The sequence below is a fragment of the Euleptes europaea genome, chromosome 19 (assembly GCF_029931775.1).
Source record: "Euleptes europaea isolate rEulEur1 chromosome 19, rEulEur1.hap1, whole genome shotgun sequence".
Taxonomy (NCBI): Eukaryota; Metazoa; Chordata; class Lepidosauria; order Squamata; family Sphaerodactylidae; genus Euleptes; species Euleptes europaea.
The window spans coordinates 33,004,079-33,031,600 of record NC_079330.1 but is presented as its reverse complement, the minus strand read 5'-3'; the positions used below and the strand labels follow the sequence as shown (position 1 = coordinate 33,031,600).

General features: G+C 49.3%; 1 protein-coding gene across 1 annotated transcript in view; it reads right to left on the bottom strand.

Moving 5' to 3' along the window:
* AATF (apoptosis antagonizing transcription factor) overlaps positions 1 to 27,522 on the bottom strand; it is a 111,088-nt gene that overhangs the window by 53,407 nt on the left and 30,159 nt on the right. The window contains exons 5-8 of the mRNA XM_056865037.1: positions 22,090 to 22,207; positions 21,452 to 21,665; positions 17,618 to 17,782; positions 15,015 to 15,098 (exon numbers count right to left, since the gene is read on the bottom strand). Of these exons, the coding sequence (XP_056721015.1) occupies positions 15,015 to 15,098; positions 17,618 to 17,782; positions 21,452 to 21,665; positions 22,090 to 22,207 (581 nt within the window). The remainder of the gene's footprint in view (positions 1 to 15,014; positions 15,099 to 17,617; positions 17,783 to 21,451; positions 21,666 to 22,089; positions 22,208 to 27,522) is intronic.

Below are 27,522 nucleotides of genomic sequence, written 5' to 3'. Positions count from 1 at the left end.
TGTAACCTACTGCACAGGGTTGGTGTGAGGATGCAGTGGATGTAGCGCTGTGTGCGCTGCGCCAAGTTCATTCATAAAGGACAACAATCCCATGGTCTAAAATCTTCAAGACGCAGAACAAAGGCTGTGCTTACCACATGTTTAAGCGTGCTCCAGGACTGGGACTGTGAGGTTGATGGGGGGGGTGCCCTCTCTTGCAGCACAGTTGGGGCTAGGATGGATGGCCTTTGGGTGAATTCAGGCTCGGGTGTTTTGCAAACACACCAGTATTAATCCCCAGCTGTTCGGGAGGGGGGGGGGTCAGAGACAGATTTAAATCTTACTTCTGAACTCAGCAGTGATCCACAAGAAACCCAAGTTATAGACAAGGCCGGGTCTTCTTAATGGAGAAAAGTACCACATTTTCTCATTAAGAGAAGCCCCCCAAACTAAGCTTTAGAACATGCTATTAGCCATCTACTCAGCCATTCCAAAGACACATGCCTAGGATAAGATTATCGTATTGTCATTAACCTAAGGGGAACTGTCGGAGGCAGCTCCTGCTTCTACGAAGGAAACTCTAAATGCATCTAATGAGAGCCACGAGATCAACTGTCCATATTAATAGCTCACCAGTTTAATTAAGGTAAACCGGCTTGTCAGAAAAAAAAATCCTCTCTCCCTGCTCCCCCCCATTTGTCACCACTGTTGACTTGTAAGTTCCCTAGATTTGTCCCCCGGCTCTGCTATGCAACATGTTACCAAAATAAAATTTCACAGAAGCCATGTGTAACATCGCAGCTCCTATCTTTACAATTCATATGTACTCCTCCCCTTCCTCTTACAATCAAAACTGGAAGGAAAACTTCAGGGGCCTAGGGAATGAAAAACCCAGTCCCTTGCTGGGCCACATCAAGGACACGCTCTAGTGTACCACTGGGTTTCCCAAAAGCCTCCCGACAGGCACAAACACAACAGCCCTTCTGCTGCTGACTGTCCTGAGCAGCTCTGTGTGTTGGTTGTATTCATTATTCTCACCTTTCTTCCATCCTAGAACTCAAGGTGGTATTTCCGTGAAGCTCTTATGAGGTCGCCCATTCAGCGACTGACCAATCCAGGCCCTTCAGCCAAGGTGGCCACATCCTGTGTCCCTAGCTGTACGAACTCAGAATCTCCGCGGGCTTGGAGTCTACGAGCTGCTGACACTTACCTGTCACCATGAACATCACGATGGGAGGGGGGGCACGGCTCAGAGACAGCACACATGTTTCGAATGTAAAGGGTTCTGGGCCCAATCCCTGGCACATCCAGTTAAAGGGTCTTGGGTGTTGGGAAAGACCCTTCTTACATGAGACCCTGGAGCGCCTCGGCCAATCAGAGCAGACAATAACAAGCCAGACAGACCAATGGTTGGAGCCAAAATGACAGCTTTCACACATGCAACCGTGTCTTTTTGATGGGGAGAGACCTCATTTTCTGCATGAAAACAGTCCCAGGTTCAATGCTTGGCAACACCGGAAAAAGCAACTTGAGTAGCACGTGTTGGAAGAGCAGAACGTCTGCCTGATGTTGTACAGAGCTGCTGTCAAGAAGCATAGACAACACTGCCTGATGCAGCGGCTTTCTACACCTTTCATCAGCTTCAAAAAGGATCTAAGTTTGTGGGCATCGCAATGCCTTGTAGCAGCAAATTCCGCTAACTGTGCCGTTGTAAAAGCACTGGCTTGTTTCTGCCCTGAGCCCGCCAAAGATCAATCTCACCGCATCTCTCTCTCACACACATAAAACCCAGTTTTAGTAATGAGAGAAAAACACCACTAGCCCCTCTCCTTATGGTGGTGAAAAGCGCCATCAAGTCACAACCAACTTATGCCGACCCCACAGGGTTTTCAAGACAAGAGACTGTTAGATGTGGTTTGCCACTGCCTTCCTCTGTATTGCAACTCTGGACTTCCTTGGAGGTCTCCCATCCAAGTATTAACCACAGCCCACCCTGCTCAGCTTCCAAGATTAGACAAGATCAGGTACCCTAGGCCAGTGATGGCGAACCTTTTAGAGACCGAGTGCCCAAACTGCAACCCAAAACCCACTTATTTATTGCAAAGTGCCAACGCGGCAATTTAACCTGAATACTTAGGTTTTAGTTTAGAAAAAACAACTCATACGTTAACATCTTTTGCCTTAAAAGAAAAACACAATAACAGAGCTTCCAATGATACAAACAACTTTTTATTGAAAGGTTAAAGTTTGCATTTGGCATGCTGTTGAACAATTAATGTGATTTTTGCTGCTGGATTGAACCTGAGACCTCCTGCATGCCTAGCAAGCAAGACTGAATGACCTTCAGGCCTAGGCTATCGCCTTCCTCCTGAAGCTCTCTCAATGAAAGGCAAAGCATATTTCCCCCGTCTTGCATTCTCAGATGGTGAAGATCTGACCCTTTCTTCGACTCTCTGCAAAGCGGGGGAGGGGGAGAAGAGAGGAACAGCACTGCAGAGACGAATCCACGCTTTGCCCGATGCCCAAAGCCTGCCAGGATCGTGGCTCATCCCGGCTCTGCACTTTGACCAGAAGGGCATGTGTGTGTGTCCCTCACCGCCCGGACTGTGTGCGTGCATGAATTGGGGGGGGGGGGGAGAGAGAGAGAAGAACAGAAACCGACTGAACTGGAAAACCACCATTGAGTTGATCCAAAAGCTCTTGCAGAGTTTCCTGCTCAGTAAGGGGTGTTGGGGGGGGTCGGCTTGCATTGGGGGGGGGGAAGCCCAGTGGAAGAAGTTGCATGACCCTCCAGCTGAAAGGGGGGGGGAGCTCTGTGGATCGCTCGCTCTCCCACTTGCTTGTCTGCACGAGGCCAGGCCTGGGGGGTGGGGGGGATGGGAGAGGAAATCAAGGCTTGTCATTGCGTGATCCCCTCGATCCCAGGCCGGGCTGGGTCGGTTTCCTCTCCTCAGGAGGATGATCTCTCCCGATCTTCCCCTCCGGATGGCCAACCCTCCACAGTATCAGGGTCGCCAAGAGTCAGGCAGCCCTCCAACACTTCCCAGCGCAATCCCTCGCGGAAGTGCTGGACCTTGGTGGTCTCGCTCCACTCCCGCACTTTGCATGCCAGGGAGTGGAACTCCTGGGCATACTCGAGCACAGACCGGGACCCCTGCCTCAGTCTGCGCATGGCTATCTTGGCCCTCTCTGCCCGGTGAGGGTCCTCAAAATGGTGGTGCAGGGCTTCCAAGAAATCTTCGAGCGAGTGCAAAAGTCCCGGGATGACGTCAGTAGCAGCTACTGCCCATTCTACTGCCTCCCTCCTTAGAAGCCCGATGGCATAACGCACCCGGGCCTCCTCGGAAGGAAAAGTCTCCCCCTGATCGTCCATGAAACCAGAAAGTTGCAGTAGAAAGTGGGGTAGTTGAGCGCAGGAACCATCAAAGGAGATCTGCAGGTCCCGGACAACAGTGCGTGGGGGGACGAAGGAGGTGCTCGCCGCGCCAAAGGACGATCGAAGTCCATGCACTGTCCCTGCCAGCGCCGTCATCGCCCTCTGCAGGACTCCCAGCTGGGCCTGAAGATTCCAATTCTCCCGGGCCAGGTCGTGGTTCCGTTCCTGTAGGAGCCGGTGCTCCTGGAGGTAAGGGGTCGAGGTGGTTGGTCCCTGGTCCCGGATCGGTGCCTCTCTCCCGGAGTACTGATCCTCCAGCGGACCTCGGTACAGCTCGACCGAGTCTGTTCCTCCCGGGGTAGCTTCCTCCCGGGGCATAGCTGCTCTCTGCTGTTCCGAAAGGCAGAGGCTCTTGTAGCGTTGGATTAACTCGGCGGATCGGCTCGAGCTGGAGGACATCTTTCTTAAGAGCTAAACTAGTAGAAAATAAAAAAGATGGATTCTAACCTAATGTCAGGTTTCAGCAAGCCTACGGCGTCTCAGGCAATAGAACTCAAATGCAGATGGAGCAGTGATTCAGAGAGTTTATTCATGAGGTAGTAGTTTCAGCAAGACGGAGAAGGTTAGAATACAGAGCATTGGGGCATTGCTATATTTATAGAACGGATACAATGGATGAGATTGAGTTACAGGAATACAAAGGAAACAATGAGATTTCTTTCTCCCGGTAACAACTTCAGCAAACCAAGTACTGGGTACTTAAGGGCAATCAGAGAAGGGGCTGGTGGGGTTCCTGGCATTGTGAGCGAGGCCCGGTATCATGCGGGGGGGGGGAGAATCCATCCCCCGCGCACAAAGCACGTGCCACCTGCAAACTTCTCCCCAACTTAAAAAAAACCCCGCGAGTTCGCGAACCGATTCCCACACAATGCAAAAAATAAAAATAATAATGAAAAATCCCTCGCCCTTCTTCCCGCCCCCCGATCGCTGTACCTTGTTGTCTCTGTAAAGGACCTTTTTAAAACAGCTGCACCCTGGAACCAAGTTCAGAATTAGATGCAAGACGACGACGCCGGGAACCGCTGGGAACCACGAGGCACGTGGGAACCGCTAAGCACACGGGAACCACAAGGCATGCTGGGAACCGCTAAGCTACAGCCTCCCCCATCCGAGGTGGAGACGGGCGGGGAAGAGCCGGAAAGGCCAGCGGCTTCGAGGAACAGCTGAGCCTCGACCGCAGCTCAGCTGAGAGAGGGAGGGGTGAGGAACAGTTGAGAGGGAGGGGCCCAGATGCCAACCCGGGAGGCTGGAGCCCGGGAAGTGCAGGACGGGAGGCTCAGGAGGGGGAGGACGTTGCTGCCGTGCGCCCTTACCCGAGCGTGCCGGCAGAGAGGGCTATGCGTGCCGAGTCGGGCACATGTGCCATGAGTTCGCCAACACGGCCCTAGGCCATCTAAGTCAAGGCAAAAGATGTTCAGAGGTGGTTTGCCATTGCCTACCTCTGCATAGCGACCCTGGACTTCCTTGGTGGTCTCCCATCCAAGTACTAACCAAGCCCGACTCTAGTTAGTTTCTGAGCACTGACAAGATCAGGCTAGCCTGGGTTATCCAGGGTCAATGCCCACTCCTTAGATACCATAACTACATAAAGTTCCACCTCCATTTTTGTATACATCCAGTCTGATGAAGGGCTCTGGTACAACTTGAAAGTTTGCACGCTGTTGTGCGTCAATTTTGGTTGGTCCTGACATAAGATATTGCTTAGCTTTTGTTTTTGGGTTTTGCCTCGGCTAGCTGTGACTACCTGCAACCTCTATGTTTAAAGGGGCAGGTACTTGCCTCTGGGTACACTTTTTAGCCCCTTGCTTGTGCACATGTATGCACACACCTGCACACTCGATAGATGTGCAGGGACTTAATTCAGTTCTGAGCCAAACAGGAACAGAAAGAGACAGAGTGGCAAGGCATTCTGGGGACAGTTGCAGGTCAGCTTTAACCAGCTGGGCTCCTGCCCCAAAGCACAGCTTCACAGCCCTCGCTTACTACCCAGCTGAATAAAGAAAAGCCCTTTATGAAGCCTATTTAATTGGAAGGTGACAGAAAACATACAGCTGCTTTCCCCCTTCGGTACTGCCTTATCACCGAATAAGACTTCAGCTCCAATCTCTCAGCCAAATCCTACTCAGCAGAAGAAAATTAACCAGGTCAGTGGAATGGGTACTCCATAGTGTCTGTCAAGGGGCCCCGGCATCTCCTCAATTACTTGGACACAATGAAGTGGTAATCTTTACAGATCATCTCTCCCAAGCAGTGTATTGGGGATGGGAGAAAAAAAGAAGGCTGGGGGGGGGGGCAAAGGGAAGAACATAAGGAGAGTGTAGCCAAGGGAGAGAAGTGGGAGAGAAGAGGAAAGAAAATGAAACTACGTCTGCCTGGCGGCACGGGAGCTGTCTACATGTGAGTTCGAAGGACGCCAGGAAAAGCTGTCGCAGTCCGCTGCCAAAGCCAAGGAAGAGACTGAAGTCACCACATTCCCAAGCACCATATTTAGAGACAGTGGGGTTTCCGGGGTACAAGCCCCTCCCCTGCTGTGCCACCAGATGTTAGCACCTGGGGGACGTTCACACACATTCGCTTTACTCTATCAGCAAATGCAAGTTTAAACAGCAACAATATCGAGACATTTCTAAATCCTTTCCCAAAATAAATAAATATTAGCTAGAAAGAGGGGGAGAAGCCCCCACCCATGAGTCGGCAGGTTTATCAAAACTGCTCCAGAGCTGCTGCCTCTTCTCCCCCTCCTCTTAAGAAACCGCCAAGACACGGCAACGCCTGGCAGCTCCATTTGTTTAAACTCAGGTGGCTCCTCTTCCTTCCGAGACCTCTATTAGTTTAAGCTTTAATTTAGATTAACCCTGGCACCCCAATTAACTGGGGAGGGGGATGAGGAAGACGTAGACGTATCGAGCTCTGAAGCTGAAGAGCAAGACCAAACATTTTTTCTGAGTATCTGATCCTCCGGGTTTCAGAACTCAGCCGCCCACTCCCCACACCCAAATCTGCTTCCCCGCCTTTCCTTCTCAGGTCAACAGTGTCCCTCTTTGATCCGATGTATTGTTATTAGCACCATGTTCAGTGCCAGTTGCCCTTCCAAGCACTTCAGCGCAAGGGGACTGCAACATTTTTGCCAGTCGCTGGCATTAACTTATGCGGACCAAGTCCTAAGAGGAAAGGTTGAAGGAGCTAGGCATGTTTAGCCTGAAGAGGAGAAGACTGAGAGGGGATAGGATAACCATGTTCAAGTACTTGAAGGGCTGCCACATAGAGGAGGGTGCTGAGTTGTTTTCTGTTGCCCAAGAAGGTCAGACCAGAACGAGCCTTGGCTACTTACCGTGAAGGCTTCTTCTGCTCAGGAGGAATGAGGGCATCTTTACTGTGGGTGTTTTCCTTATCCCCTTGCTTCGGGAGGCAGGAATCAAAACTTCATTTCCTGTCACTTGAGGAAAACGTCCCCCCTTTCTCCTTCAGTTTAAAAACTTTCCGAGTAAAAAATTAGTCTGATAATGGACAGGAATAAGGACCTAACATGAACAATAACAGAAGATTGTCTAACAGTGGGAGCAAAGAATATGCGCTCACTAGACAATGTACCTTGGAGTACAAGGAGTCAAACGTATTAACTATAACAGTAGTCCCTTTAAATAAGGACAAACAACTCCTCTCCTTTCTCTTACTTATTAATATTTGACATGACGTCTGGGCGGGCAAGATGCCCCCGTCCCTCCTGAGCAGCAGAAGCCTTCACGGTAAGTAGCCAAGGCTCGTTCTCGCTCAGGAGGGAAGAAGGCATCTTTACTGTGGGACATACAACAGCTGTCCTGGCCCGGGGGGGAGTTAGACATTCTCAATTACGCTCTGCAGTACACGCCTGCCAAAGGCGGCATCTGCGGATGCATAGATATTCATTTTATAATGTCTCACAAACGTGGACACCGTGGACCAGGTTGCGGCCCTACAGATTTCTTCCAGAGGAGCTCTACGGTCAAAGGCTGTGGAGGTAGCAGCACTCCTCAGTGACCCCTGGAGGGACTGGAAGGTTATTTTCCTTGTATGCCTGAGAAATACATGCAGTGATAGTGCGACTGATGGAAGCCCTAGACATAGGTTTACCCATATTAGGCGAAGACAGGTTTACAAAGAGAGCTTCAGAATTCCTAATGAATTTTGTGTGGTTAATGTATACATGGAGTGCCCTTCTTAGGTCTAGGGAGTGCCAGGTCTTTTCCCTTGGAGATCTTGGGTTAGGGCAGAAGGAAGGTAACACTACCTCCTGCTCCCTGTGGAATTGGCTGTTGTGTTTAGGAATAAAGGAAGGGTCTGGTCTAAGGACAACCTTATCCTTGTGAAAGGTGCAAAGGCTTGGTCTCACTGACAGCGCTCCTAACTCTGAAACTCGGCGAGCCGAGGTGACTGCTGTCAAGAATAACGCCTTCATCCTCAGCCATTTTAGATCTGTTTGACTGAGGGGCTCAAATGGTTTGGTGAGTGCCGGGTATGTAGGCTCCAGGTAGGGTATTTATGTTTAACTGGTGGAGAGGTCAGGCTAACACCCCTAAGGAATGCCTTGACATGTGGGTGTTTACTTAGGGGGTGACCCGAGACCCTAGGTACTATGGTAGCGATGGCTGCCAGCTGTCTGCGGAGTGTGGAGGTTGAAAACCCTTGGGTATGACCATCCCGAAGAAACACCTGAACACCAATAACCTGAGGCTTCAGAGGGTGTTTTGTCTGCACCAGCGAGCAAAGGCTTTCCAGGTGGTATTATAGATTTGCTGAGTTGATGGCCGTCTTGAGGCAAGAATGGTACTCACGATCTCAGGATTGTAGCCTAGGTCTAAAAGTCTGCTCCATTCAATATCCAGCCCGGGTTGGGGTGGCATATTGGCCCCTGAAGAAGGAGGTCTGGTCTGTCCAGAAGTCTCCAGTGGTCTTGGGTGGACATCTCTATCAGAGAGGGAAACCACGGACGACAAGGCCAAAATGGAGCTATCATGATGATCCATGCCTTCAGATGCCGGATTCTTCTCAGGACCATTCCTTCCTTCCTTCTTTCTGTCCTCCTTTCTTCCCTTCCTTCCTCCTTTCCTTCTTTCTGTCCTTCCTTCCTTCTTTCTGTCCTTCCTTCCTTCTTTCTGTCCTTTCTTCCCTTCCTTCCTCCTTTCCTTCTTTCTGTCCTTCATTCCTTCTTTCTGTCCTTCATTCTTTCCTTCCTTCCTTTTTTCCTTGCTTCTTTCCTTCCTTCCTTCTTCCCTTTCTTTCCTTCTTTCTGTCCTTCCTTCCTTTCCTTCTTTCCTTCCTTCTTTCCCTGCTTCCTTCCTTCTTTCTGTCCTTCACTCTTTCCTTCCTTCCTTCTTTCCTTCCTTCCTTCTTTCCTTCCCTGCAGATCAACCGCAGGCTGCAAGCTGCGCCCCCCTGGCACCTTGGTTGCCTGGGCCCACCGCTGGCTGCCTTCCCACCTGGGAGGAGGGGGCAGACCTGGGGGAGCTGAGGCACCCTCCAAGCCTTCTCTGCATAGCCTCCCCTAAGGTTGCCAACCTCCAGGTGGTGGCTGGAGATCTCCTGCTATTACAACTGATCTCCAGCCAATAGAGATCAGTTCCCCTGGAGAAAATGGCCACTTTGGCCATTGGGCTCTATGGCTGTGCAGTCTTCCTCCCCAAACCCCGCCCTCCTCAGGCTTCACCCCCAAAACCTCCCGCCAGTGGTGAAGAGGACCTGGCAACCCTAGCTTCCCCCCACACACACACACCAGGAGATCTACGCCCGGTATGGCCCCCGAACGATGTTATAAATATGCAAATGGCCCTTGGCAGAAAAAAGGTTCCCCACCCCTGTTCTAAACTAAAACCTCAGTATTCAGGTTAAATTGCCGCATTGGCACTCGGCGATAAATAAGTGGGTTTTGGGTTGCAGTTTGGGCACTCGGTCTCTGGGCGAAAACGCATGGTTGCTTTATCCTCGTTTAATCCCTGTTTCATCCAGGGTTCAGCCTGGATCGATTGCGTGCGTTTCGCCTAATGTGCGTTCGATCCTGGCTAAAACAGGGATTAAAGGAGGATAAAAGGACCATGCGTTTTCGCCCTCTAAAAGGTTCGCCATCACTGATCTAGATGTTGTCTGCTGAGCCAGTCAGCCTGGATGTTCATAGTTCCCTTTATGTGCTTTGCAGATAGGGATGATAGGTGAGCCTCCACCCAGAACAGCACTGCTGTGGCTTTCTTGTGAAGAACTGATGACCTTGAGCCGCCCTGCTTGTTCAAGTGAGCCTTGGCACTCACGTTGTTGGTTCTGATCATCGGGTCCGTGCCCTGGAGTTGCTCCTGGAAGTGATGTAGGACCCTTAAAATTGCTCTGGTTTCCAGAATGTTGATGTTCATCTTCTTTTCCTGATTGTTCCAAAACCCCTGTGCCGACTAGCCTAGGAGAGTAGCCCCCCAGCCCGATAGGGATGCGTCCATGAATATCTGAATAGGAGTAGGTAGGATGTATGGAAGACCCTTGGACAGGTTCTGCAGTTGGGCCCACCAGAGAAGGCTGGACTTGGCTGCTTTGGAAAGAATTAGGCGTTTGTCCCTTTATTGAAGGATGTCTGTTTGATAGGTCCTGATAAACCACTGGAATGGTCTGGCTCGAAGTCGTGCCCATTGTACAGCAGGGATACAGGAAATCATGTGTCCCTGTAGTTTTGCTAGAGACATGAGTCTTGATACCAGGGATCAAAGAGTGGACTTGACTAGGGAGAAGATTTTGAGAATCTTGTCCTCTGGTAAGATGAGGGAGTTTGTGGTTGTGTCTATGTAAACTCCCAGGTGTCAAATTCTTTGTGAGGGCACTAAATGGCTCTTTTTGAGGTTCACCAAGAATTTAGATCCTCCAGAGTCTTCCGGACATGCTCCGTGTGTAATATGCTCTGAGGTCTTGAGGTGGCACATATGAGGATGTCATCCAAATACGGATGTATCCGTATTCCTTCCTTGCGGAGTAGAGCCACCAGTGTCACCAGCACCTTGGTGAAGACCCAGGGCACTGAGGCCAACCCAAAGGGAGGTGCCCTGAACTGAAAATGATGACCCTGGTAGAGGAAATGGAGGAACCGACAGTGTGATGGATGGATCAAGATGTGGAGATAGGCCTCTGTCAGATCTATGGAGGTGAGGTAGTCTCCTGGTCTCAGGGCCTCTGCGATTGACTTCAAAGTCTCCATTCTGAAGCGCTTTTGGGATACGTGCCTGTTCAAATGCTTGAGGTCGAGAATGGCTCACCACCCTCCATCTCACTTGGGCACGGTGAAGAATATTGAGTAAATTTCCGATAAGAGCTCCGATGGAGGGACTTGCTCGATGGCCTTGATGTCGCAGAGATGTTGAATAGCCTGAGAGGTCCTCCTTTGCTTGTGTTTGTTCTTGGAGACCGGTGAGACTCTCATTCGATCTGACGGAGTTCTGTAGAATTCGATCTGGTAACCCTGAAGAATGAGTTGTAGTACCCAGAGGTCTGGATGGGAGGAAGCCCATTGATGATGGTATAGGCTTAGCCTGCCTCCCACAGGGGGCAGATTGGCATCACTGCTTAGGTTGACGTGTGGTTTTGTCTCCTCTTTTGCTCTGGAAGTTGGCAAATCTATTTGACCTAGTAAATCTACCTCCCCTGCGAAAGAAGCCACGATTTGAGTTCCAATGACCTCGTCTCTGTTCTGGTCTGAACCGGTGTACAGTATGGTAGGAACGAAAGGAATTGGTTGAATAAGACCCTTTGGGATCCTTGCGTAGACATTTGGGTAGCATCTTCTTTTTATCCCTAGTTTCAACTAGGATGGGGTCTAGCTTATCGCCAAAGAGCTTCCTGCCTTGGTAGGGGAAGCCCATGAGAACAGATTTAGAACAGTGGAGCCAAAGGGCCCTTCTGGCAGCTGAGGCAGTAGCCATGGCTCTAGCAGCGAAGGACATGGTATCTAAGGTTGAGTCCGCCAGGAAAGACACTGCCCTCAAAAAGTCTTGAGACGCCCTCTAGGGCGTTCCTATCATCTGCAGGGATAAGATGGCCCAACTTTCTGGCCCAAATTATGGCTACTCTGGATACTAGGGCTGAGGTAATGGACGAGCTTATGGCGAGAGCAGAAGCCTCATGTGACTTTTTTGCATGCAAGCTCTGCCTTCCTGTCAGCCGGGTCCCTCATCATCACCAGGCCTTCCTCGGTAACTAGGTCGGAGGAATGCAAGGCCGTAAAGGGGCTCTCCACTAGGGGGACCTTAAGAAGGTCAGAAGTGCTGCTGGCTAAAGTATAAAACTTCCTAGTGGATAAGGGCACTTGTCTGGTGGCCACTGGCTTTTCCCACTCTGCTCTTAGCAAGGTCAGGACATAATCTGGGACGGGGACCACTCGATCTGGGGTTTCATGTATGGGGAAAAAATCCCTGGTACCCTTCTTTTTCTCTGTGCCCTGTGACTCTGATTCTTCAGCGAGATCAAGGGCTGCCAGTGTTTTGGTGAGTAGGAGAGGAAATTCCTCTGCATTAAAGATTCTTTTTGCTTAGGTTGCTATACAATATCGTGTCCATCAGAAGAGAATTCGCCCTCTTCCTTGTCACTTGCCTCATCGCCGGTAGAAAAGGGAGAGTTAAGGCACTCTGCATGGCATGGATGGGACTCTGAGTGAGACTGCAGAGCTGCCTTGGTAGGCCAGCGTGTACAGTCCTGGCCCTTACGTTGGGAACTTTCTCTCCCCCCGTGGGTGGTAGAGAGGGCCCCTGGCGTGTGTGACTGGGCTCCCAAAACAGAAGCGGTAGGGGAAATGGATTGGGCTGAATGCAGACCCTCAGTAAAGGCGTCCTTAATGAGAGAGGAGAGCTCTGCTTTTAAAAAGGACAAGCCACTTGCATCAAATAAGGGAGGGGGAGCTGCCATACCCATGGGAATCGCTGCATTGTCCCGGGCGGGAACAGAGGAAGGTGAGACGCCCATGGCCGCGCCAGAAACAAAGGAGGGCGAGACGCCCATGGCCGCGCTGGGAACAAAGGAGGGTGAGACGCCCATGGCCGCGCTGGGGCTGAGAAGAAGCGAGACGCCTGGAATTAAGGCGGCATATGTTGCTGGCGAGATGCCAACTGCCTGGGAAAGCCCCTGTGCGCGGCTGAAGATTGGGCGGCAGTTAGGAGGCGCTTAGCGCTTTTAGATTTAGTCGAGCCGACTCGCTTCCACTTTCCTGATCTGTTCCCCCCCTTCTTAACCTTACCCTTGGAGTTGGCTTCAGAAGGGTAACTGCATGAGGGTTGCTCTTGGATGAGCGGCATCGCCGCAAGGAGACCCGGGTCCAGGTCTCCTGGAGTAATAAAAATGTCAGGTTGCAGATCCGCCATTTTGTTTTGGCAGAAAAGCAAAGTCCCCCCCCCCCGAAAAAGCTAAAAAGAACTCTAAGGAGGGACAGAATAGTCGAAATAGCAGTAATAGGATAGAATAGATAAAAGTAGATGAAATTGAAGGTTAAAATTAGTTTCCTAAGGAATTAAAGCAGAGAGCTGCAATATAAGGCTGCTCTCCCGACGAGGTAGGAAACAAAACTGAAGGAGAAAGGGGGGTGTTTCCCTCAAGTGACAGGAAATGAAGTTTTGATTCCTGCCTCCCGAAGCAAGGGGAAAAGGAAAACACCCACAGTAAAGATGCCCTCTTCCCTCCTGAGCGAGAACCAACGGGTTGAAATTAAATCAAAAGAGTTCCCATCTAGACATTAGGAAGAATTTTCTAACAGAGCGGTTCCTCAGTGGAACAGGCTTCCTCAGGAGGTGGTAAGCTCTCCTTCACTGGAGATTTTTATGAAGAGGCTAGATGGCCATCTGTCAGCAATGCTGATTCTATTATCTTAAGAAGATGATGAGAGGGAGAGCACCTTGGCCATCTTCTGGGCATGGAGTAGGGGGTCACTGGGGGTGTGGGGGGAGGTAGTTGAGTTTCCTGCATTGTGCAGGGGGTTGGACTAGATGACCCTGGTGGTCCCTCCCAACTCTATGATTCTATTCTATGGGCCTTTCCTTTGGCCAGTGCTCCAGAGCGGCAACGTCTCCCTTGCCCCAGAAGGAGCTGACATGAACAAGCAGGAACTCCAAGCCAAGTTAGAGCTTTCAATCCTGTTCATCAACAGGAGTCAAATTCTGTGTGTGTGTTCAGCTGCACTTTTATTTCTATTCAAAATGATTTGTCCACAGGATTATTGGGGGGAAGTAGGTCTGAAAAAACTGTATCTGGTGTCAGCTCTAACCAAATCTAGTGTAAATTCTAAAGTCAACTCTGCCATGCACTTCTGGGATCTCTTCAGGTTAGTCATATTTTTTGCACATCTACATTTGCAACAGAGAAACATCATAAAAACTTGCCAGATGGCCTGCAACGTCAAGTTCAGTAAAGGTGTGATCCAGCACACAGCTGAGAATCCTCAATGCCCTGAAATTAAGTCAGCACAGCTTGAACACATGAAGCTGCCTTATACTGAATCAGACCCTTGGTCCATCAAAGTCAGTATTGTCTACTCACACCGGCAGCGGCTCTCCAGGGTCTCAGGCAGAGATCTTTCACATCACCTACTTGCCTAGTCCCTTTAACTGCAGATGCCGAGACTGAACCTGGGACCTTCTGCATGCTAAGCAGATGCTCTACCACTGAGCCACTGTGTGTAGCACCTGCTGGAAAAGACTGATAACAATGTTCCATCAACAACAAACAATACCACTGCCCCCAAATCATCTACAGCAACATTTTTGCCCCCAACCTTCTTGAACTTGTGGGCATCTTTGGCATTCTGAGTGAGCGTGATGGGCACAGCCACCAAAATGGCTGCTGCAGGAGGCGGAACCAGCCACCAAAATGGCGGCTGCAAATTACTTTCAGTCATGTGGTGTGGTGGCAGCTGCTGCAAAAACAACATTTAAAAAAAAATCCACATAGCTAATCAAATATCCAATGGCCAATCAGAAGCCTTGCTTAGCAAAAGCCCCACCCTCTTTCTAAAGACACTTGACGGGCACCAGGAAAGGTGTTGGTGCCCATGGGCACAGAATCAAACCGGGTTATAATCACCTTCCCTTCCCCTCCCCACAACAGACACCCTGTGAGGTAGGTAGGGCTGAGAGAGCCCTAAGAGAGCTGTGACTAGCCCAAGGTCACCTAGCTGGCTTCATGTGGGGAATCAAACCAGTTCACCAGATTAGCCTCCGCTGCTCATGTGGAGGAGTGGGGAATCGGTTCTCCTGATGAGAGTCCACCGCTCCAAAACACCGCTCTTAACCACTACACCACGCTGGAATCCCAACATGCTGTTTCAGGATATTAATACTTTAGGGCTTTTTTTTTCATAAGCCTGCTTGGAACATTTAACTTGCAAAGAGGCAGTACCAAAAAGCAGCATTCATCAGCCTTTTAAGTTACTATGACGGTGGACAGCATAGAAGTCCTGCTGGGAATTTCTTCTCCCACTGCTCTGCCAGAGGAGATCTCGCATGGCAATTTATTTGCATGTAATGCTGAGCCAATTCAATAAAGCTGAAGGGTCAGGTTCTTAACATTTGCTTTGCACGAATGGCCGCAATCTGCAATTCCAACAGGGCCTCACCTGATGGTAAAAGTCGTCGTCATCAAAGATCTCTTCATCCAGGTCTTTGAGATGTGTGTTAGCTTCAGCTACTGGAAGGGCCTCCTAGGATAGATAGATAGACAGACAGATAGACAGACAGACAGACAGAGATAGAGAAAGAGAAAGAAAGATTATTTTGTGAAGACTCACCAGGTCGGAACTGGTGCTTTAGGGTTCTTTCTCAATGTTTTCTGCAACCACAGACGTATTTCAGCTGACAGCCCCCCACACTAAATCCACCCTCTCTCAATGAGTGGTGTGTTTGGCCCGTGATCTGCCAACCCAAAACTGTACAGGCGTCCAGCAGATAAAATAATGGGGCCTGGCATGATGGTGATGGAGGATCTTGAGAACCAGTGTGGTTAGAGTGTGGGACTAGGACCTAGGAGACCCAGGTTCAAATCCCAACCCTGCCACGGAAACTCACTGAGTGACCGTGGGCTTGTTAGATACTCATCCTCATCTACCTCGCAGGGTTGTTGTGAGGATTAAATAGAGGCGAGGAGAACAATGTAAGGTATTTTGGATCCTCATTGGGAAGAAATGTGGGGTATAATTGAAGTAAAATAAATAAAAAGGTCTGGAGACAAAGGACCAGCCTTCTTCTGGGCAGGAAAGGACACTCCTCTCAGCCCAAGGTCAATAATGGCAACTCAACAGAAGAAGAAGAGTTGGTTTTCATATGCCAACCTTCTCTACCACTTAAGGGAGACTCAAACCGGCTTACAACCACCTTCCCTTCCCCTCCCCACAGCAGACACCCTGTGAGGTAGGTGAGGCTGAGAGAGCTGTGACTAACCCAAGGTCACCCAGCTGGCTTCGTGTGTAGGAGTGGGGAAACCAACCCGATTCTCCAGGTTAGCCTTTGCCGCTCATGTGGAGGAGCGGGGAATTGAACCCGGTTCTCCAGATCAGACTCCACCGCTCTTAACCACTACACCACAGTGTGACTTCCTTTCCCAGGCAAGCACTTAACTATACTGGTGCTGTACATTTAAAAAGGAGCTTGGTCAAATGTTTGGCTATATCTTTATGCCAGGAATCCCCAACGTGGTGCTGGCTAACATCTTTCCTGGAGCCCACCAAGTGTTTTCAGAAAATGGGTGTGGCCAGGTGGGGCTTTAGCTGCGACGGCCCTTGTAGGTCAGACACTACTTCCTGTGCAACCATTTTGTGCAAGGTAACCACAAGCTCAGAAAGGTTGGGGGGCCCTGCCTTATGCAATGTAAAAAATTCGAGTTAATGTTTCTGGGGTCCTGGCCAAATACACGCATGTAGGCCAAGAGCATGGCGGCCCACCAATGTTAAAACCTAAGAACAGCCCAGATGGAACAGTCACACTTATCCCTAAAAGAAAAGGCTGAAAAGTTTGGTGTCTGTCACTTCAGAGAGCAAGAGAAAAAAAGATGGCTACAGGGAGGGCATAACAGACAAAAAGATGTGGAGAAAGTAGATAGATAACTGTTTTGTCCCGCTTCCAAAATACTAGATCTCAAGATCATGCAAGAAATGACAGACAGAAATTCTGTTCAGATTACAAACTTTGCACCATATGGAATTCACCACCAGACAATGGTGCAGTAGCTATCATCTTAGATGGGTTTATCTCATGGAGGATAGGTCTGTTCATGGTGATAAGCCATGACGGCTAAACAAACGCCTCCATGGTTCAGAGGTAGTCTGTCTTTGAATGGAAGCTGCTGGGAGCCGGGCACAAGGGGCAGTTCTGGGCTCTGTGCCCAACCTGGCATCTGATTGGCTCTTGTGAAACCCTGAACGGGCCTGATCCACCAGAACTCTTCTTACTCAGGGTTATCACAGTGGCCTACGCACACCCTCATTCTCTTTGGGGCCCAAGGCCCTAGAAATCTAACATAGACTTTAAAAAAAAGCTTTATTGATTTGTTTATTTAAGAGTTGGTTTCTATATGCTGACTTTCTCTACCTTTTAAGGAGACTCAAACCAGTTTACAATCTTCTTTCCTTCCTTTCCCCACAACAGACACCTTGTGAGGTAGGTGAGGCTGAGAGAGCTCCAAGACAGCTGTGACTAGTCCAAGGTCACCCAGCTGGCCTCATGTGGAGGAGTGGGGAAACCAACCTGGTGCTCCCAGATTAGAGTCAGCCACTCTTAACCACTACCCATTTATGAACTGCCTTTCTTCTTTACGGAGCAATATAACAAAATACATGTACATAAAAATACATAAAACGAAAACTTTTAAAATCACGATTTAGGACTGTTGTCAATCAAATGCAGTCCTAAATAAAACCAGCTGCCTCCTAAGGATCAAAAGTGCGGGGGAGGGGGGGAAATGCACCTCCCTGGGGAGGCTGTTCCATAATGGTGGGGCTGCCACTGAAAAGTCCCTCGCTTGGGTACCCACCAAAACATGTGGCCTTTCACCATGCACTCCTGCAAACCAATCCCAGCATTTGGGTGCTTGAAAACCACAAGCCCTCTCGCAAGCCCGTTGTTGACCTCCCTGCTTCGGCCCATTGTTTCTACAGACTGACACCCACTGCCGCCCTACAGTTAATTTGTTTTACCATCTCTGGTTGGGAGTGGGGGAATCCCTTACCATATGTCCCGGCAAAGCTTCTGGAAGTGGCTCCAGCTCCTGCGAGGGCTTCCCCAGAACCCTGTAGACTGAGCGCTTGGTCTGCGTCCGCCGGAGTAATCTCTCTTTGTCCATCAGAATATGATCAATCTGAGTCAAGATTGAACGCTCAAAGGCACCAAAACCCTGCAAGAACATTAAGTAGTGTCAGATAACGTGGAAAGCCGCTGCTCAAGGAGCCGGCATCACTCTCTATCTTTCTATGTCACTGGATATGCAGAGAGTGTTTCCTACAAGACGGGGCTTTCGTTTGGGATTTCAGTTGGATTTCTGAGCGGCGAGGTTTTTTTTATTTATATAACTCCTGTCCCCAAGGCAAGCGGGGAGATGGAAAGCCTGAGTTAATAGACTGGTTTCACGGCACAAGAGCCAAATGCATACAACGCCCCCCCACACACCTAATATTAACCCCTTAATACCAGCTGTGCAAACCTCTCTCAGCAATGTTCAAGTGACTGACAGTAACATTCAAGCCAGCGCAGTTCACCTAGGCAAGTTAGCCACGCATGCAGAGAGCTGTACACTTCTGTAAGCAGTGCGTGGTCGGAGAGCTACACTTATTCATTTGCCGCTACAAACAGCTTTTTTTAAAAAATGGGATTTCTGGCAGCTTCAGATCCTTATCAGAACTGACGATGCTGCAGCCCGAGAGCTCCAGTCTCACAAGCAGAAGCCTCGCGCATGCCGCGGCTCCCTCGATTTTAATTTGACAACTAACTTACTGCAATTGCATTTTCTCTCTGCTTTTGGGTTGGTTTATACATGCCGGAAAGCAAAATGGCAACAAACTGGAGTGGACGGGACCACTCTAGGCTGCAGCTGGTAGATTCCAGTGCAGAAATTCCTTCATGTACAATCCTCCCACACACAAACACACAAAATCTCCATACAAACAGGAAACTAGTAAAGCCGGCTTTTTTCTTTGCTCGCTGTACTGCTTTTCTATTCTCAGGGAGTTTGTAAACGTAAGAGGACATTTCAACATGTGATCCTCCTCCATGATCTTCCACCGATCTGAAGTGGTGTGGCCCATTCAACCAGCTCTGGTCCCTGCCATATCTTTCCTCTACACATGTGAACTCAAGTCAACCATAGGCAGCTTGTTGGGAGGGGCCCTGGCTCAGTAGTAGAGTGTCTCCTTGGCATGCAGAAGGTCCCAGGTTCAATCCCCAGCATCTCCAGTTAGAAGGATCAGGTGATGTGAAAGTCCTCTGCCTGAAACCCTGGAGAGCAGCTGCCAGTCTGAATACATAATAGTGACCTTGATGGACCAATGGGCGGATTCAGGGTAAGGCAGCTTCAGGCGTGTCTATGTGGTGGGTAGGCGTCCTCGCTTTTCAGAGAGAGGGCTGAACCAGACAGCATTCATAGAATAGAATCATAGAATCGAGTTGGAAGGGACCACCAGGGTCATCTAGTCCACCCCCCTGCACAATGCAGGAAATTTACAACTACCTCCCCCCCCCACGCCCCCAGTGACCCCTACTCCATGCCCAGAAGATGGCCAAGATGCCCTCCCTCTCATCATCTGCTTAAGGTCATACAATCAGTATTGCTGACAGATGGCGATCTAATCTCTTCTTAAAAACCTCCAGGGAAGGAGAGCTTACCACCTCCCAAGGAAGCCTGTTCCACTGAGAAAACTCTTTTGATTTGATTTCAACCCACTGGTTCTGGTCCGACCTTCTGGGGCAACAGAAAACAACTCGGCACCATCCTCTAGATGACAGCCCATCAAGTACTTGAAGATGGTTATCATGTCCCCTCTCTCTTCAGGCTAAACATACCCAGCTCCTTCAACCTTTCCTCATACGACTTGGTTCCTGGTGCCTTCCACTTTCTCCACCTCTTCTTGGAGGTCAACTGAGACTCCCAAAGTTTACAATGCTACTTTGAATTTTTTTAACACAGTGCAAAGGCAGGAATTTAAAATATATATATATTACCAACTTAATTTATAGCCCACCATTTGACCCGCGACTCATAATTTCATTTGTCCAACTGCTACACAAAGCTTTTTATTACCACCAAACGCATGCTAGGAATGGCAGCGGAGAATGCGCATACACACACTAAATAAAAAGATGTGACTCCCGAGGGCTTGCAAGCCACACTGTTGCACATCCTTGCAAGAATACGGCAATAATACACCGTAATTGAGGCTGCTTTACAGGAGGAGCCACAACCTCTGTAAATTATGAGAACTAAGCAAATTTTCACACTTTCCATTATTGCCTAGGCTGGGTTTTCGTGAAGAGGGGCTGCAGAGGGGATTGACGTTCCACCCCGACCACTGGCACCACCCCTCCCTCTGTCTCGGAGATTTCAAACCTATCTCGATTACCTTTATTGGTAAAACACTGCCTTATCTAAACAATGGAAGCCAAAATGTTGAATCTGATCAGCTGCTCACATCCCCAGCAGAAACACAGAATGATCCAAGCTGGATGCGAGTGGACACGATCCAGAAAGTCTGGTTAAGCAAGACTTTGTCACATGAAACTGCCTTCTACTGAATCTGATCGTCAGTTCATCAAGGTCAATATAGTCTACTCAGACTGGCAGCAGCTCTCCAGGGTCTCAAGCTGAGGTCTTTCACATCACCTGATCCTTACTGGAGATGCCAAGGATTGAACTTGGGACCTTTTGCATGCCAATGAGGATGCTCTGCCACTGAGCCAGGGCCCTTCTCCGACTTCTTGATCTCTCCCACAAAACAGATTTCTACTGCATGCTGTTTCTAACGCCTTCACCTAGAGGTGCACAGCCAAGCTCTTGCACATGCGAGTTGCTATGTTTGCATGAGAGCAACAAAAGCCTCGATAAAACAGAACAGGACTCCAGGGGCGCGTTAAAGGCTAACAAAATTCATTTCAGCATACACTTTTGTGAGTCGGAGGTCAATATATCAGAGGCGTGTGATGAGCTGGCCTCAGGTTCAGGGCAGCTTACGCTGGAGTAAATGTTGTTAGCCACTAGACCCCTGTTTTGCTTTGCTGCTACAGACAGTTGTGGCTACCTGTTGGGCAGAAGAAGAAAAATTGGTCTTTACATGCCGACTTTTTCTACCACTTAAGGGAGAATCAAACCAGCTTACAATTACCTTCCCTCCCCCTCCGCACAACAGGCACCCTGGGAGGTAGGTGGGGCTGAGAGAGCTCTAAGAGAACTGTGACTAGCCCAAGGTAACCCAGCTGGCTTCGTTTGGAGGAGTGGGGAAACCAACCCAGGTTGCCAGACTAGTGTCCGCCGCTCATGTGGAGGAGCGGGGAATCAAACCTGGTTCTCCAGATCAGAGTCCATCGCTCCAAACCACCGCTCTGAACCACTACACCACGCTGGCTCTTGGATCATGGCATGTAACTAATGCAGCGAGGCCTGAAACCACGCCCACCCCCCCAAGGTCTACGACCAAAGTGCACACAGTTTTGGGGAGCATAATATGCTTTTATAAAATTAAACACACACCCCTCACCCTGAGTGTGCCCTTTTGGGAGGTAAACTGATTTCAATGACAGATTTGCGTAACAATGGCCTGCACCTAGGGGTGCCAACTCCGAGTTGGGAAATTCCTGGGGATTTGGGGGTGGAGAATGGGGAGGGTGGGGTTTAGGGAGGGGAGGGACCTCAGTTGGGATATGATGCCCTACAGCCCCCCTTCCAAAGCTGCCATTTCCCCCAGGGAAACAGATCTGTGTAGCCTGGAGATCAGTTGTAATTCCAGATCTCTAGGCCCGGCATGGAAGTTGGCAGCCCTCCCCACACCCTCCGCCACTGCACAGGAGCACGCCTTGCCTTGCCCAGTTTGCCAGAGGCCAGCTTGGTCTTGTCGTGCCACTTCTGCAAGGTGCTGTTCCGATAGGCCCGGAAGTCGGCAAACCGCTTGGCCGCAAACTCCGGGTATTCGTCCATCTCAAGCTTCCGCTTGAGCGGCCGTTTCGGCAGCCTCTTCCTCATCACGCCCTCCCCTTCGCCTTCTCCATCGCTCCCACTCGGGATCTCTTCGGTACTAAAACAACAAACAAGCAGAACAAAACAAACGACTCTCAGTGCTAAGAACTGCAGTAAGGGACAAGAAGAAGAAGAAAGAAAGATGAAGAGCTGGTTTTTATACCCCACTTTTTCTCTACCTTTAAGGAGTCTCAAAGTGGCTTACAATTCCCTTCCCTTCCCCACAACAGACACCTTGTGAGGTAGGTGGGACTGAGAGAGTTCAGAGAGAACTGTGACTAGCCCAAGGTCACCCAGCTAGCTTCATGTGGAGGAGTGGGGAATCGAACCCACTTCTCCAGACTAGAGTCCTCCGCTCTTAACCACTACACCATGCTGGCTCTACTGTACTCGACTCTAGCAGCCAAGCTTAAGGAGGTTAATCATTTTAATGGATATGGAAACAGGGACCCCGGGAGATGCTGGCGTCGCCCGGCGTTTACCTCTCTTCTTCCATGGATTGCCCGCCAATGACCAGATGACTCGTGCCTGAATACTGATAGAGGAGTTCGTCCTGAAGGTCTACCAGTGATCTCAGCAAAGCCTTTAGGGCTTTGTGATCTGTGGAGCAAAATGAAACCAGGGTTATCCTTCTTAAGGAGATGCTGGCAGGCAAGCGGCAAATGCGGGAAAAGTGGGGGGGGGGATCTTGTATACCTAACAGACCACCGCAAGGAATCAAAGGGGCTGCTTTTTATCCAGGATCTGCAGACATGACAACCAGAGCATGGTGTATCACTCCTGAGCATCAGTAGAAACACGATGCTATACATTAAGATACCAAATGACTTATAAGAACATGTTTAGTGAGATTCAGGATGTTTTAAATGTTTAGCTTAAACAATAAAAGTTAGAGTATTAGTTTTCTTCAAGATTAAATCTTGTTGAGGTATGGGGGATATATTACATTTTAGTCTTACGCCATTAAAGGTTTTTCATTCATTCATTCATTACATTTTAGTGAGTTTTAAGAAGTTTTAATGTTTTAGATGAAAATTTGATGCTTTGACATTAGTTTTTCTTTTCTTTTCTGTTAAGTTTGGATCAAGTTGGGGCCCGGACGATGAAATATGCTTTACCTCTGTTCCCCATCCCTCTTTTTCTGTACCCTTTTATGCAAAAAAACAAAACAAAAAACAATGCTATTACCAGAAGATCATTTAATTCTGCACCCCCCCAAGAGATATGTTGCCAGAATGATTTGAGAACAACAGTCCTGTTGGCTCAGACCGACGGCCCCACTAGTCCAGCATTCTCTTTCACACAGAGGATACTCAGATGGATTTAGCTCAGGGGCTGCCAGGTTGCCAAACTGGCCCTCTTCCTCTTCTCCCCCCACAATTGGTATTTCAGAACATTCTTCTTTCTAGAAAGGGCAGCCTCCAGAAACACAGCAATTCCCTCCTCTGAGTTCTCGACAAGAAGGTAAGAAGCAGAGAGTCCAGTGTGCTACTGAGAAGTGGCTCCTCTGTTCATTAAGCCCCACCTAGCCCCACACACTCTAAAAGCACTTGGTGGGCACCAAGAAAGGTGTTGGCAGGCATCATGGTGCCGATGGGCACCACGTTGGGAACCCTGGTGTAGAGTTTTCCAAACCAGAACTTTGAATTACGCCTGGAAACAAAGAGCCAGCCAGCCCAGTCACCCTTATAAGCCATGCCAGTTAACAACCAGATTGCCACTTTTTGTCCTAAGTTTCTGAAGCGCATACAAAGGCAGCCCCACATCAAACACACTGCAGTAGTCAAACCTTTGTGATGCGATTGTGATTAACTGGCTAGGGAAGGCCCCACCTGGTGTAGTAACCCAAGCTGGCAAAAGGTACAAAGGCACCATGGCCCAGACCTGAGTGCCATCTGCACACAAAGGCCAATACATCCCCAAACTACAGATCTGAACTTTTTATAGGGGAAAGCATCTCCCTATAGAGAACAAGCTCCATGATCAACCAACAGCAACTCGGGCTTGTGTGTGAAGACAAAATAGGGAAGGAAGGACCATGTACACCACCCCAAGTTCCTTGGAAGGATGGCACCAACTTGAGAGATTCCCCCCGATATACGTAGAAGAAAAAGAGTTGGTTTTTATATGCTGACTTTCTCTACCACTTAAGGGAGACGCAAACCGGCTTACAACCACCTTCCCTTCCCCTCCCCACAACAGACACCCTGTGAGGCAGATGGGGCTGAGAGAGCTCTAAGAGAGCTGTGACTAGCCCAAGGTCACCCAGCTGGCGGAGTGGGGAAGGAGTGGGGAAATCAATCCGGTTTACCAGATTAGCGTCTGCCGCTCATGTGGAGGAGCGAGGAATCAAAGCCATTTCTCCAGATCAGACTCCACTGCTCCAAACCACCGTCTTAACCACCACATCATGTAGAGGCAGTTTCCCCGGCACAGTCATGGAAGCATTCTTTTCTCCCTCCCTTCCCCAACACACACACACACACCATTTACTGGAGAGTAAGCCAGCCAGCTGAACAGCAGCAGCATACTTTGGTCCAAATCCTTTCAAAATTTGCAGCTGGTAAATTGCATCCCAGATCTGTGGCACCAGGGCTATGGGATGGGCCCCGAAAGGCGCTTGCCTGTCAGAGGTGAGAAAAGGCTGCTCTGAAGGGCATCTGGGATAGGAACGGATTTCTGGCTGCTGAATTATTTTCCAGTTGTTTTCCGTTTCTGCCGTTTCCCTCCACCCACCCACCCCGGCTACTTTTATTCCATGGAAGTGGATTCATTCCAAATTGTGTGAGATTGTTTTTTTTTAAAAAAAACTGTTGCATAGGGGGAGTCTTTTTATTTTAGATGAAAGGAAGGTTGGAAATATTTAAATATTGCTCTTTTTTTTAAGCAGCAAGCTTTGTTGAGCGAGATGGAAACTCCGGTCGATTGTCGGGAGTAAAGACTGCCGTCCAGGAAGGGAAGGCCAAAGAAAAAGGGGGGGGGGGCTTAAGATACTTCTTGAAAGAGAACCAGCGGCTGCAGCCTGAAGAATACCGAGAAGTCTCGTTTTCAAGACAAGAAGAAGGAAGAGGCAGGTTCCAGGGAAGGGAGCTTCCCTTCGGCACCCAAAGCACAGGCCCTCGCCGTGAAGCGCAGAGATCTAATGGTAGACAGGCTGGTAAAATAATGTTCTGTACCTACCGGCAAGGCTATGAGCCTGTAATTTGGGGAAGTGGGGGTGGAAAAGTGACAATATAGATTCTTCTCTCTCTGCCAAGCTGTCATCCTCTTTCAAAAGGGCAAACCCCTCTGTGGCGGACGGGCCCGCGCGCGGCACCGTGAACGGCACAAAAGGAACCATCGTATCGCCCTGCATGACAAGTGGCAGGCAGGGCTTTAGAGGAGAGGAGAACAAAGCAGAGATAAAGCGGGGAATTATTTTCACCATCAAGCACATATTACACATTGATTCCTGAATGGGGAAAGTGCCGAGAGATATATTACTGGCGGGGGTGGGGTGGGGGGAATCACTGCAGCTGACACTCAACATATGCAAAGAGGCGGCAACGTGTGTATTACATTCTGTCCTGAGTGCAGACACCTGAAAAGGCTCGACGGAGGGAATAGGACAGAGCTGCTGGAAACGCACGCTCTGAAAACCGACCCATCAGCCCACAAACCAGCCCCTAAAGCACTGGGTTAGGTACATTTTGCAGGATGTTGGTAGCTCACAGGAAGAGGAAGAGTTGGTTTTTATATGCTGACTTTCTCTACCACTGAAGGAAGAATCAAACCGGATTAAAACCACCTTCCCTTCCCCTCCCCACAACAGACACCCTGTGAGATAGGTGGGGCTGAGAGTGCGTGACTGGCCCAAGGTCACCCAGCTGGCTTCGTGTGTAGGAGTGGGGAAAAAAACCCAGTTTCACCAGATTAGCCTCCGCCGCTCATGTGAAGGAGTGGGGAATCAAACCCGGTTCTCCAGATCAGACTCCACCACTCCAAACCACCGCTCTTAACCACTACACCATGCTGGAGTGGAGATAAATCAGGAAAAGAAACCACACAGCAAGAGCTGGAGAAATCCAGTATATCAACAGCCACGTGTGGGGCTCCCGGTTCAAATCCCTAATGGGTGAGCTTCAGCAGCTGATCTGTAGGCATGAGCGCTCCACAGTGTTGCAAGAGCAATGGTGCTGGGCTAGGACTGGGAAGACCCAGGTTCAAATCCCCACTCAAAGTCATTACTGGGTGCACAAGTCAGTCAAACTCTCAATCTAGCCAACCTCGTAGGGTTGTTGTGAGGGTAAGACAGAGGAAGAGAGAACCACAGGCCTTGACATCCTTGAAAAGAGGGAAGATAAAAAGGAACAGACAGAAATGTGGAAAGGAACTGCAACTTTCCATTTTTAAAAAACGTATTATTAAATGATCAGATTTTTATCCGCTCACAATTCCAACAAGCTCAGAGTGGCATCTACAGGTTTTGGATTATGCTGCCCTTTAATAATTCACACTTCCATTTCTTTCTTTACAATGAGGGCTGGAAGTAGGTATTACAGCTGATGCAGGGCTGCCAAAAAAAGTGGCAGCGCAGTGTCATCTCCCCGCCTGCCCCCAATGTCTACCAGTACAAATGTGTAAGGTGGCATCACCCCGCTAGACACCATTTTATTAACTGGTGCTTATAAGGGTGGGGAAGCTCTTGACATGACTGGAAAAGGGGCGGAATGGGAGAAGTGAAGCTGTTGTTTTCTGCAGTAGTCTGGTGTCTACTGTAACATCTAGCGGCAGCCTTGCGAAGAACCCTGGGGAATGTGAGGAATGGCTGAGCATGTGTTTAGAATCAAAGGTCTTTTACTTCAAAGAATTTCTTAACAAGGCCTACCTTGCTGTATTCAAAGAAGGGAGACTGAACAGCAGGTAAAAGGTGGGGTGTTTAGCAGATACTTATTGGGGAAGTAGACATTCAAACCTGGATTTGTGCAGCAAATACTCTGGGTAAATTAACACAGAATTGCAAGAACAGGGTGAGCCAGTGGGGGCATATAAGACAGAGCAACTAACTTGGAAGGGCTGGATTCAAATCCCTGTTCAGCAACAAAGCTCTCAGGGCAGCCATGGGTTGTGCCAATATTGCTATCTGGTCTACCATGTGCAACTGGTACCAACATGAACTAGGGTAGCTCTCTGAGCTTGCTGAAAGAAGAGTGGGGTATATAAGATGGATTCTAACATTCCTTACCACAACAGTCTAAGCAGAATGGGGCTGCTCACTGATGTAGGGCGGGCTATAGTGAGAAAAGAGGGCTTCATTCTCAGTGGTGGGGGTCACCGGAGTTAAAGCTTAGCCCCTAAACCAAGGGTGTCTGAAGCCATCCCCTGCATTTTCCCCCAGTTATGCAAATGGTTACCAGCATGGCGTAGTGGTGTAGAGCCAGCGTGGTGTAGTGGTTAAGAGCGGTGGAGTCTGATCTGAAGAACTGGGTTTGATTCCCCACTCTTCCACATGAGCGGCAGAAGCTAATCTGGTGAACTTGATTTGTTTCCCCACTCCTCCCTGTGAAGCCAGCTGGGTGGCTTTGGGCTAGTCACAGCTCTCTTAGAGCTCTCTCAGCCCCACCTACCTCACAAGGTGTCGGTTGCGGGAGGGAGAGGGAAGGTGATTGTAAGCCGATTTGATTCTTCCTTAAGTGGTACAGAAAGTTGGCATATAAAAACCAATTGTTCTTCTTATTCCTAGAGGCAAAAGTAAAGCTCTGCCCTTGTGAATACCTTTAAGAACGGGGTTGTTGTTGTTGAATTCTGGCCTTCTTGCCAAACTGGTTATCTTGCCCATGACAGACAAGGATCCTGTGATTGTAAACACAGAACAAGGACAAGAAAGAGCGATACCCTCTTCTCTGGATCACTATCGGAAGAGACCAGCTCTGTGA